General features: G+C 43.5%; 1 protein-coding gene across 6 annotated transcripts in view; it reads left to right on the top strand.

The window, feature by feature from the left end:
* Positions 1 to 2,529: 2,529 nt before the first annotated feature.
* LIN28B (lin-28 homolog B) overlaps positions 2,530 to 13,025 on the top strand; it is a 99,125-nt gene continuing 88,629 nt past the window's right edge. For 2 of the 6 annotated variants that reach the window (XM_074536562.1, XM_074536560.1), the window contains exons 1-2: positions 3,519 to 3,625; positions 12,822 to 12,870. In XM_074536562.1, the coding sequence (XP_074392663.1) occupies positions 12,837 to 12,870 (34 nt within the window). In that variant the 5' untranslated portion in view covers positions 3,519 to 3,625; positions 12,822 to 12,836. Of the gene's footprint in view, positions 2,874 to 2,927; positions 3,649 to 12,821; positions 12,871 to 13,025 lie in introns of those variants that run through there. The other 4 variants (XM_074536561.1, XM_074536559.1, XM_074536558.1 and 1 more) reach the window with 4 other exon arrangements.

Here is a 13,025-nt window from a genome sequence, read left to right as displayed (position 1 = left end):
AGTAGACTTGATGTGGTTTTAAAAAATAAATCTCTTAGTCAAATGGAAAAAGAAAAATGCAAGACCAGAATGAGGAAAAAAACACAGATTAAGAGGAAGTTCCAAGGGGCAAAAAGCTAAGCCTGGAAACTGGGGAGCAGAGGCAGAGACTCACTGCCAAGAGCATCTCAGCCATATCAGTGTCCATTGGCCAGCACAGCTTAGTCTGCAATATGTGAAAAGGAGTTTATGAAGATCAGCACTACTGTTGGCTAGAAAAGCTGTCATAAATTTCTTCAGAAAGCAGCAGCATCTCTCCTATTAATTATGGGGGGCAGGGACAGGGGAGGCTGATCAGAAAACCATGAGAAAAGTATGGGAAGTTAGTGGGCAAATAGGATAGGCTAAAAGAATGAAGAGGAAAAGGGTCTGGGAATGCAGTGGAGGAGGAAAAAAATATTTAGAAGCACATCTGCAAAATGTGGGTTGGGATGGCAGGCCACTTTAACAGGTCACGTTAGGAAGAAATGCCATGGCTCATGAAAATGCCTAGTACTGTTGTATCTGCATAGGGAGAAACAAGTTTTTCAGCAAGTTCTTAGGGGAAACCCTATGAACAAGGTCAGTGGAAAAAAGCTGAAAAAGAAGAGAAAGCAATAGGAAAAAAATGTGCAGAGTTTTCACAGTCTGTTTGCTGTGATTTATTGAAGGAGTTCAATTCTGCTTATGTTCCATATATAATTTGTTTTATACAAACTTGCTATAAAATTAGGGCACAGCAAAACAAAGTATGTGGGGAAGTTTATTTCTCTGCAAAAATAAATACCTCAGCAGAAATAGCAGGTAGCAGGAAGGAACTCTTCCCCATCTATAAGAAATGAATAAAAATTAAGTGAAAAACCAACTTCTGATCATGATTAGGTTTCACTTGTTTTTTTTTCAGAAAAGATTGTGTAGTCTCAAACTATTTGCCAAATACACCTAAAGTTGTGTTAAGGTAATATAGCTCTGTGCTAGGCTAGATTTATATATATTCCCACAGAGTATGCACCAAATTCTAGGCAAAAGAGTAAAATATTAGGATTCTAGAGAAATGCAGGCACTTAAAATCTCATCTGTGAAACATGAAACAGCTTTCTATGGCTGTACCTAGATAAGTTGAAGGGAAACAGTTTGGTCATTTGGTCTCTGGAAGACCCCTCCTGAGCATTGGAAGCATCTCTGTTCCACACAAAACCTTTCTGAGCTAAGTAAGGCACAGTATTTGAAGGCTAGAGAGATTTCACAGCTGCTTTAATCACAGGCTAAGATCACAGAGCAAAATTCTGTGTAAAGCTTTTTCTGTTGAAAGGAAGTTTTAAAGCTATGTATAAGAATTTTAGTGCTGACTTTGTGCTTACTTACACCAAAAAATGCTAATAAATTATTGAAAGCCTTACTGTACCCTCAACATTTAAATCTACAAAGGAAAGCCCAAGAGTGGGAAGCTCAAGGCAAGCATACTAATGCCTAATGATAGAAAATACATGTGAACTGGGCTCGCTACACTCCGTGTTTTTATCTTGTTCTCTTAAGGAAATGGAATTGCATTTTCTGTCTATCTCTTTGCTCTCAGGGTAATTTTGAACCCTTTTCACAGTTTCACCCGAAATCAACATAAAAGACCCAGAAACACTTCGTGTCATGACGAAAACCAGCAGTCAGGAAAATGAGACTGCTAATCGGTGTCCTCTCCAGATGGAAGACGGTGTGACTTCAGCAGTTGCCTACTGTTTGACTCACCAGCTGGCTAATCCTCAGCACATGTAAGGAACCACACTGCTGAGAACCATACCCATTTTGCCAGTGCATGTGCAAAGTGGTGACTACTGGACCCTGTGTAGAGTGGATTGGTAGCAAAAGGAGCATGGGTCCATAGGGAGCCAAACTTTGTTAACCCTTCTATTTTTAGAACAAAGACAATATACCTTTGGGTGAAGTTGATGCTGGCTTATGACAGTATGTATACTACGGTTGGGGTATTCCACAGTTAAGTCAGAACAAGCTAGAAAAATAAAACGTTGGCATTTGAAAAGTCTCATATGCCAGGAAAGGAAACCAGTCATGCTGCAAGGCTACTGGGAACGGACAAGTTCTGGACAAACCAGCTGTACAGCAGGAATCCTACCTGCTTTGTGGATGTGGACTGCACACCAGCAGGTCGTGGCTGCAGTTGGTTAAAGCGCCGTTAAGACGCACAAGATCCACACAGGAGCGATGCCCTCCCACCTGCTAGCGGCAGATTTGGGGGCGAGCAGCAGCGCAAGAGGACACTGGAGGGTCCAGTCCTCGGAGCGGCGGAGCCGGACGCCACCACAGCTGCCAAGCGGCCTCCACGATGCGCGGCCAAGGAGGCGCCTGGGGAAGGAGGCTGCCGGCTGCATGCGGGACCGGGGCCCCGGCCCTGGGCGAGCCCGGGCTCCGGCGGGGCCGTCGGGCGGCTCCCGGGGGCGCGGCCGCCCCGCCCCGCCCGCCGGCTCCCGCTGCCCTGGAGCGCCCCCGCGCGCAGCCGCCGGTGCCGCCCGCCCGCCCGCGGGGAGGGCGGCGGGGCAGGTGCGCGGCGGCTGCGGCGGCGTGAGCCAGCGCCGGGGCCGTGTCCGCCCGCCGCCGCCGCCCCTCCTCGCTGGCTGCCGCTGCCGCCGCCTTCCCGCCGGGAGCGCCGCTTCCCTCTGCCGCCGCAGCTCGCTTTCTCCTCCTCCTCCTCCGCTCTGTCCTCCCAGTGGCTCGGGAAGGCAGAGCCCCCCGCCGGGGCCGCCCGTCGGTGGGTGCGTGCCCCCCAGCCCCCGCGCTCGCCTCGCCACCGCGGCAGCCGCCGGCACAGCCCCGCTCAGCCCGGCCACAATGGCGTGCGGGAGGTAAGCGAGCTCCCTTCACCTCTCTCCCTTCGCGGGTCTCGCCCTCCCGCCGGCGCCGCACCTGCCGGGGCGCTGGTGGGCGGCCGCGGGGAGGGGACGGCCGGCGGGTTTCTCCAGTGCCGGCGGAAAAGTTGCGCTGGGCGGAGGCGGAGCGGCGCCGCATTGTTGTGTGTGCGGGCGCGGGTGCTCCCTGCGGGCGGCGGCGGGGCGGGTGTACTTCCGGGTTCGCACCTTTCTCCCTTCGCCGCCGCCGCCGCGCCCCCTCCTCCGCCGGCCGCCGCTGCCCCCGAGCCCGCCCGCTCCGGCCCCGGCTGCCCGCGCCCGAGCCGCCGGCACGGGGAAGGGGCGCGCCGGGCCGCGCCGCCCGTCAAACACCAACGACGACGGCAGCCGCGGTAGAGGAAGGGGTGAAGGGACCAAGCCGCCCCCCGCGCCGAGCGGGACGCAGCGCCCCGCCGAGAGCCGGTGGCGGCCGGGGCCGGGGGAGCGGCCGCGGGTTCGGTGCGGCAACCCGACGCCAGGGGGCGGCCCGCGCTCCGCCGACAGCCGCCGCCGGATGGCGGTGACCGCCCGGCGAGCCGCCGCGGCCGGGAGGGGCGGGCAGGGACCGGCGTGGGGCGCCCGCGGCCCGGCGGAAGGAAAGGCCGGGGAAGGAGAGCGCACTGACGGCGGGACGGGACCCGCGGGGCGACGCGTCCGCTCCGAGGCGGCTGGGGAGCGGAGGATGGGGCGGAGGCGGCCCGCCCCGAAGGGTGCGGGGCTCGACCGCCCTGCGGTAACCACCGGCGGGGCGGCGGGGGCCGGAGTCACGCGCGGCGCCGTGTGCGCGGTGCGGGGGGTTTAACGCGAGTGGCGGCCGGGCCGCCATCTTGGATAGCTCCCGCCGCGGCGCGGGGTCGCGGCCGGGCGCTGCCTGCCCCCGGCCGAGCTGAGGGGACAGCGGGGACAGCGCCGGGGCCGCGGGGACAGCACCGGGCCCGGGGCCGCGTCCCCGCTGGCGAGGGGCGGGCGGGCTCTCCGGGGCGCCGTGACACGAGCCCCGCGGCTGGCTCTGAGGTGCCGGCCGGGCGCGGTGCGGGATGCGGTGCGGGGGAGAACAAATAAAGTGCCGAAATGCCTCCCTCACGCCTTGCTCCTCCCGGTCCGGTTGCGCGGCCGCGGTTCCGCGGGGAGGGTACGGCCGCGGCATCTCCGCGGGCAGCGAGCGTGTCTGAGCGCCGGCAGCTCCGCTCGGCTGTTGTGGCATTGTAGTACACCCTGCAGCGGGTCAGATAACCAGCTATCGAATGGGAACGGTAATCTGAAAATAAGTAAACAGCAGCAATGCACGCGTTTTGTCCAAGCTATAGTAAAATATGCAATTGGCGTATCTAAATACGTTTTTAAAGTCTAATTAATTTTAAGTATCTTTTTAGCTTTAACATGAGGGAATTACGCATTTTAATCTGATAAACATATTACCTAAAGAGATTTGATTCATTTACTTGTTTCTCTCTTACCAGGCGGTTAGCTTATTAGTGATGGTGAGTAAATGATATACGATTATCTTACAATGATGGGACAAAACCATAGTGCATGCTACACTGATTTGTTTATAGGCTTGACTCCTTTTCCTTATGTAACTGGTCTTGCTGTTCTTTTTAAATAGGCCATTCACAGGGCTATGGGTTTTTCCCCACCTGTTTTGGAATTTCCCATCTTGCATAGAAATTGCAAGTATGGAGAAGTGTCCTGTGATAGACAAGTCATCAGACACTAAGAAAATAGTTACAGCTAAATTTGGTCATAGTTAATTTAAATGTAGTTGTGTATACTTTGAGTGATATCTGGATATAACATTGTACTGAAGTGCAATAGTGCATGTACCAACTCTTCGGTTGGTATCTGTATGCTTCACATTTATTTTTTAAAACATACTGCTGCAAAAAAACCCAAACAAACAAACCCTTAAAGCTTCAGAGGAGGTAATACTGGCAAACTTGTTTGAAAAAATATTTGTAATATATGCTGCTAAGCCATAATTCTTCAAAGGATGATGATTTTTTTTCCCCTTTGGTACAAGAGTAGTAAGAATCAATGTTGAATTAAATTATGACCTAAATTATTAATACACCAGGAAGTCAAGTTTCCTTTGCTGTAGTCAAATGAATCATGTATGTAATGGCAAAGGTAGTGATTATATCTGATGTTTGTCCCTTGCAGTAGTTACAAAAATGCAGCTGTACTAAAAACTCTGCCTGTGTGTGTATTACAAGAGTAACTGCCTTCTACTCTGATAATTTTAAAATACATTCTGTAAAGGACATGTGCTGTTGTCTTACTTTTATCAAATCTTTATTGAAAAAAATTTAATTAATCTTAAAATTCATTAGCTGGCATGTACTGAGAATTTCATGAGAGGGAAGACGGAAGGAAGAAGGAAACCCCACATGCTCTCCCTTCTAGGCCTGAGCAGCTGCAGTCTAGGCCATTTGCAGGATGCAGTGGTAGGTCACACGCAGTGTTTCACATTGCATCGCCGAGCACAGAAGTGAATTTTAAACCCCAAGCTGTTAAGCCATTTGTTCCTCCTCTTTTTTGCGCTTTGTAACCCGGTGGCAGCGTTTTGTTTGGGCGGCAGCTGAAGCCCGCGGCGCGCAGCGCGATCCTGGACCGGAGAGGCGCCGCTGCGAGCGGGGCGCTGGGCCGGGAGCGGCTTCCAGAGGAGCCTTTTCCCTTGGCTGGGTGGGCAGGATCGCATCCCCCGGGGGCGGCAGCGGCCGAGTTGGCAGCGCGGTGCCCCACGGGGAGCGGCCGGAGTTGACAGCGCGGTGCCCGCGGGGAGCGGCCGGAGGCCGGGGTTGGCAGCGCGGTGCCCGGCGGGGAAAGGCCGGGGTTGGCAGCGCGGTGCCGGGCGCGGCCCCTCTCTCCTTCCCCGGTGTCTCGGCGCTGTCCGCGGTGCTGAAGCCGGCCGCAGCCATGTTCCTGCCGTGTGCCGGCCCCGGCTGCCCCCGCCGCTCTCGGGCGCTGCAGCGCTCGGGTCACGGCAGCGCTCACCCACGGCCTGTGTGTCATACACCGCATCGCGCCGGTGTCGGATGCTGACAGCAAAATCAATGGCAAATGCCACAGCGCTTTGTCCTTCGGAACGCGAGCGCTCCCAGCAACGCTGATTTTTTTGTAGCCAACTTGTAACTTAACGTTATCTATGTGAAATGGAAGTGTGCGGATGAAACCAGCAACTAGACAAGAACTTGGTATTCACTGTTTTTAACCACAGGTTCAGTTTATGAAAGGATGTTCTGAAAGTGAATATCAAAACGGGGTGTCATCAGTGGGCATGAAATAACCACTCGTGGCACAGGGAAGGTTCAGGAAAAACCTGGTATCCATTAGCAGCAGTGCAAACACAGGCATAGGATTTTCTCCTTTTTTCCTCTATTTAAAAAAGACAAATTTTAGAAAGGTGTGCTGTCTAGCAGATCTTTTTTACCAAATTCACTTTAATGTGCTGCAACATCTCTACAACATGAAAAAGAAAAGACTTTTTTTCATCTCAGAGACAAGCATTCATTTTCTATAATTGCACACTGGATGTTTCAAATACAGTTGCACAATAAAAGGCAAATATGCTCCTCTGGTGTGATGTGTAGAGGCTGACAAAAAAAAATACAAAGCCAACTTGGTGTGTTTCATATAGGAGGATAACACTTTTAAAAATATACATTCTGCTTCTGAAAATAGAATTAATTGATATGCAGAATAAATTGACCTTCAAATTAAAGGTCAGAGGTGACAAACCAGGACAAAGGTCATGCAGCTCATTTTCAAGCAATCAGTTTCTAGTTTTTTTCATAGTTGAACAAAAGCTTAATTATACAGAAGGGTAAGGACTGTAATACCTAACTAGTCAGTTCTAACAGAGAAATAGAAGTAGTTTTACACAATTCCCTATTTTATTGAATGTAGTTCTGTTAGGGAAATATTTGTGCTGTAACTGGTGCAAAATGTGTCTGTCTTAAAATATTTAAATGCATTTCTTAAGTTAACATGTAATAATCCACCATCTGTACTTAATATTACTTACTGCTTCAGAGATGAGGGGGTTGTGTAGCCACTTTCTGATTTTTCAGTTATTTTAGCAAAAAAAAAAATCCTGCTTATGCTATTGTTTCAATAAAGTTAGACTGCAGGTCCATTCTGCACTCATGCACATACTTATTATTTCTAGCAAACCACTTCCCCATAATCCTACTTTCAGTCTGCAGCATGCTGTATGTCCAAATGCAGTAATTAGAGAGACTTAATACCTGACTGTTTAACAAGTGTGTGTATGTGATAATTATTTTGTTATATGCACTAAGATTCAGTGTTCTAACAATTTGAAGGTATTGGTTCAGTGTTTATATCAGTAATATCCCATTTAAATTAAACCAAGCTTTCATAAATATTCTGAAGGTATTTAACAAATATTCTATAGGATCACCATATGCAGTAATGAAACACCTAAGGATAACTACTAGAAATTCAACTGTTAAAATGTGTACACTCACTCACTAATAATTTTGTATCACATATTAGATTTTTGCTTTTTTTGCAGATACTTTATATCCTGTACCTACTTCAACTGCTGATGTGTACATTGTTTTTAAAGTTTTCATCTTTTCTTTTAGATATTGTGAATTTTAGTTATATATCACTGATGTTCTTGTTTACTTTTTTCCCCTATTTGAATTAATAACCTATCTCCACGAAAGTTTATAAAAAGTGACTACTGCATTATTTGTTTTGTTGCTTTAAACCATGACTCAGTTAGAAGCCATTGACATAAAGGACTGATGTCCACTCCAGCTGAAATGGGAAAGATGTGCCTTGAACTATCCACTCTTCTAGGAAAGTGAATATTGGTGTTTGAAATACAGACACTCATCTGCTCTTTACCTTCTACAATGTTTGATTTTATTATTTTAATGGACAATACTTGATAAGCATATTGCAAAATACAAATTATTATAAAATCCATCATTAGTAGTGCTCTCAAGTAATAATTCAGTGATTTAAAAACCCAACAAAAAGTAAGAAATAAGATTCTGTGGTTTGTAGATAAATAGCACATGCAAATAAGACAAAAGTTCTGTGCAAAGGAAGAGATGTGAAGGTGTGTAAATTCCATCAAAACAAGTGTTAATGGAAAACATTTCAGAAAAGAGATCTGAACAAACCATAATAAAATTACTATAAAAGTAAATGAAAATTATTCCATTTTTAAAATAAAAATTGTAGTGCCATCACTTTTGACAGGATGATATTAAAATCCTACTTGGCTGCAGTATTTTTATAACCTAGGTGAAAGTTGTAAGTTACACAAATACTGAATTCAGCTTGTCATAAGATTCGTTCTTAATTTGACCTTTAGCAGGGTTCTTTTTCAGTACTTCATTTGGCATTGTTTTGTTTGCAAATAGGTATCAAGTGGGGAAATAGAATCTTACTCTTTATATGTAGTTTCTCACAGAAATAAATAACAAAATAAATCAGTGATCAAGCTCTGAAAAATGTTACCTACTTATGATTTGAGAATTAGGGCTTTTAAAGTTCTTTTCCTTACAAAGTACTGATATGAAGTAATTTTAGAAGTACAAAGAAAAAATCCATCTGAAAACATATACTAAGATCACAAGGTAGTTTTCTCATTGTTTCATTTGCTGTATAGCAAATCGATGTGCAGCAATTTCAAATGCCCTTGCTAACAGTAAACTGGGAACAAAATACTTTAAATATGTAGGAAGTAGAACAGTAGTGATCCATTTTTACATTGTGTGTTTAAAAATTTCATCTTTGAATCACAGAATATTGTTTGAAACATACCTGGTTTACATTGCTATTTAATTATAGAATTATGATCATTGTTTAAGATATGAATATTCAAATGCAGACCATAAGAAATTACAGATTTTACTAAATCAAATACACTAAATATGAAAATTGTATCTAATTAATTTCAATCCTTTAAACAAAAATAACCTTGTTCAGCATATTCCTTTGTTATGTATTATTGACATTTTAAACTAAATAAATGGTTAATAGTTTTTATTGCTTAAACATTTTTCAGTATAGTAGTAGCATTTAATTTTGAGGAGAAACTCTGCTCTTAGAGTTGTCAGGCTTTCATTGGCTCCTGTTCTGATATTGTGTGGAGTTCTTTACCCTTTTTATTGCCCAAAAGAATCAGATTCCTAACAATGGTGGAAGCACATTCTGCCTTTCTTTGTTCCAGTTCTCACTGTAGTCAAATGACATTCTTACACATAATTAACCCATTCTTAACATAATTAAAAGGTGTATAACTGGATGTTTGTTTGTTCATTTCCTAAAAACTAAGATATGCTTAGCCTCTTTCATATCAGAAAAAAAACCCATATCTGGGCTATTGCCTAGCTGGGTTATTTACCTGAAGCTGTAGTTACCCTCCTTCAGATCAGTGACAAAAGTGAGTGAAATTAGCAAAGAAAGCAAAGTTTTCATTTGTTAGTTGTTCAATTAATTTCCCTAAATTAGCATTGTGAATATATTTTAAAATACTTCATGTATGCTTTCTTTCACCTTCACATGCTAGAAAAGTACTGTAATGGTGTATAAACAGAAATATGGAAGAAAAGCAAAGAAAATTATGGCTAAACAAAGAATAAAATTGTGAGAGCTTTCAGCTTTATCCACTCTCTCATTACATAAGGACATTAACACTTGAGTGTACCTTTTCTGGAAACTTTAATTTTTCTTATATATGCATTTCGAAGTAACTATATTGAACTGAACAAAATGAAAAGGAAAAAAAAATTTTAACAATAAAAACATCTCAGGAGGAAATCCAATATTTAGAATTGCACATTGAGGAATCTGTGTAAAACATGTAAATTCAGAGTGCCAGACAACACTCATTTGTGAGATTTGAAATCAAAATACTGTGTGCAGAATGCTTCTATCAGCAGTCAGAAACAGTAAATAAGATTAATTTTTACTGACTGGTTCAAATGACAGCAAAGTTTGTTAATATATCTGACTGGTGTGTATGTGTATACAGATACATTTTAAAATTTCATGTTTTATGCTCTTGCTATGCTTAGGTTCTGTCCACAGAGTTTTAAAATTTTGTGTATACTTTGCAGCATTCATCTATTTAAGTCTTCACTTCTGCTGAGTTAACTGAAGGAAGATCCTTTCAACACTGGAATGTTTTCCCCTATTCCTTTGCATCACTGTTTTCTTTGTTTGTTATAAAATAAAAGATTGGTGGGGTTTGTTTTCTAGTTCTTCTACTCTCTAATCATACTTACAGTACCCAACTGGCTTTACTCTGGAAGAAAATAGTCCTCTGGCTACCTCAGTGAAAGAAACGAGTTTAACATATTAATTTTTCTTTTCAACTTACTTTTGGAGGAGAGTGTATATCTTAAATGGAGTAACTATTTCTGCTTTACTTTCTTCCAAACAAACAATGTTTCTAAATTCCTTGGCAGCAAACCTGCTTAAGGTAATGGATTCAAAACAATCCATATCTCAGAGAATTAATTTTAAATAGATACAAACTTATTATTTTTTTACTGATTGATAAGTTTTCAAAAATAGATTGCATAAGCTGTAAAGTTAGTTCAATTACAGAATGTGCTACTTGTAAGGGAAAGTGGATTACCTTTGTTGGGAGTCTGTCAGTGTGCCTTTACCTGATACTGCACTTTTCATTGTATTTTCTATCCAGCAATAATTCCATATGGTGTTCTCTCGCATTAATTTTCATGCTTACTGTTACAGTATCCTTCCACATGCTGTGAATGCCTGGTAAAAATAAGGATTGCTTTCAAAGCTAGTGACTTTTTCCCTGAAAACATCTTGCTGTCTGGTACACAATTCCTCAGCAGCATTTATTTACTTACTTGCGGTTACAAAGTTCATGTAAATGCCAAGATAGTTTCAGAAGTAAAATGCCAAAATAATTATTTGGTCTGTACAGCATAAGCAGGCACAGGAGAGTTCACCATGAGCCATTTCAGAGCCCAAACCTGCTTCCATTTAAATCAGGAACTGATTTTGTATGTCTTTCAGTAGGATACAGTAAAATACATGCCAGAATAATTTCTCATTTAAACTGTCTATTTAAATGAGTTAACAGAATTGAAATGCCCAGGCTCTTCTACACTAACACATCTATATGCCAAGCTTTAAGATTTGTATCAGGAAGCTTTTTGCAATAATTATAAAAAAATTAGATATCCATGTTTCTACTTAATAATCTGTGACTCTCTCGAATATGTGATGCTTAAAAGTGTGTCACAAAATGACAATACTGGAAACAAGAATAGCTTGAACTTGTCCTGTTTTCTGCTACAGTTTTTAAGAACTGTACTTTCTTCCTTTGAATCCCCACACCACTACCCCAAACACTTATTTTTAATCCTTTCATAAACTGAAGCAGGCTATGTTCCAAAGCCAAGAACGGATCCTTTACTCTATGCTTGCATATTTCATTATGTTGCATAAATAATGCAAGTAAATCTGAAAGACACAAAAGCCACATGGCCACAGGTTCGCAGAACAAAGAAGCAGATACAAGAGATTGGGCTTCAGTGCTTGAAGGTGTAAAAGCAGAGTTAGGTTTAGTACTAGACAAAAGTCCACACAATTCCATTGGAAAACTTAGTTACTACAAGAGAAAACTGAATCAACTTGCCAGTGTTGTTGCACTGAAAAGAAAAATTGTACCACCCCCTTTTCCCATTTCTGGTGTATGAAAGTATTCAGGATATTTAACTGTAAGGGAAAAGAAGTTAGAGAAAATTGGTTCTAATTTGTCTTTGTTCATTCTTTTGACTTTTCTCACTCCTAGTAGGATATCCAACTCAGTTTTTTGTTTTTTCATAAGAGAGCAGGATAGCTGTACAGATGTTCTCTTAAATTGGAAAAAAGACAGAAGTCAGATTTCTCTAAAACAGAAGAGAACCGGGCTTATATCTAAACAGGTTGATACTGCAATTCCTTGTTTCTTTTTGCATGGGTTTTGGTTAACATGGATTATTCACAAAGATAGTAGAGGGTGACAGGAAGACAGGCTTGTGGCACTTGAGTTTGTGCATGCTCCTGTCTATTCATCCTTCATTTGTTAAGCAAACTGGACAACCTAAGTAAGAAGAATACTCCAAAACCAAGGTATTTTCCTTAATGCTTCATGTCATCTGCAGTGGGTTTCCTCTGTGTGATATTTTCGTTGACATTATACAAAATAAGCCAGGCCTTTTTCAACTAGAGCAAAAATACACCTTTTATGAAGTTTCAGTCAAGTCACACATCTGTATTTGTATGACTGCTTGATTTTGTTTAGATTGAGACCTAGAATTTAATATTATTACATACTGTGCTCTGCAGTTTTATAAGTCATAACTAAAAGCATTTTTATGTTGATACTCATGAGTTGGCATTGAGTTACTATTTTGACCATGAAAGAATACTGGAGAATTATTTTTATTGGCTTTTCTTAAATCATATCCAAGGTGTGACTTTATTGTTTATTATGTACAATTTAGGCATAGTAAAGACAACTCACTAGTTCTTACGTTACCTACTGCAATTAAATATTGATAAAGGAAAATAACACCTTCCAATATTCTGCAAATCTGTGTCTTTTCCCTCTTGTCATCAATTGTGTAGCTTTCATAAGAGGCTAATGAAAGGGGCAATGCTTTTACTGGTGCTGGGCGGCGAGGGGAAAAGCAGCACTTAATTTTTTTCTCTCGGTTATCTCCCTGTGGTTCTGATGAGCTAGGTAAGTCTCACACAGTAGGTTTACAGGTCACTTCATAGAGTCAATGCCCTGGCATTTTATGGCCTCCTAATGAGCCGTTAAACGGGAGCTGAGGTAATTAAATACGGTACTCTGGGACAGTGAACGCGGTACTGACTGCAGTTCTCTGATTTTAGGTTCCTCAGAAGACGATGAGGTCATTCAAGAAGGTCTCCTCAGGCTCAGGTCAGTCTTTTCTCCAGCGTCTTACGTGGCTGACTGTGTATCTGTAAAACTGAGGTGCTTCAGCACTTCTGTCCCGCTGACCCTCATGAACTAATCACTGGGTGGGATGGGGAAGAACCGCTGATTTTGTCCACAGCTTCAGAGTTCTTGTTGGA

The sequence above is a fragment of the Zonotrichia albicollis genome, chromosome 3 (assembly GCF_047830755.1).
Source record: "Zonotrichia albicollis isolate bZonAlb1 chromosome 3, bZonAlb1.hap1, whole genome shotgun sequence".
In the NCBI taxonomy this organism is placed as follows: Eukaryota; Metazoa; Chordata; class Aves; order Passeriformes; family Passerellidae; genus Zonotrichia; species Zonotrichia albicollis.
The sequence above is the reverse complement of the archived record's forward strand: the minus strand, read 5'-3'. Positions and strand labels throughout refer to the sequence as shown.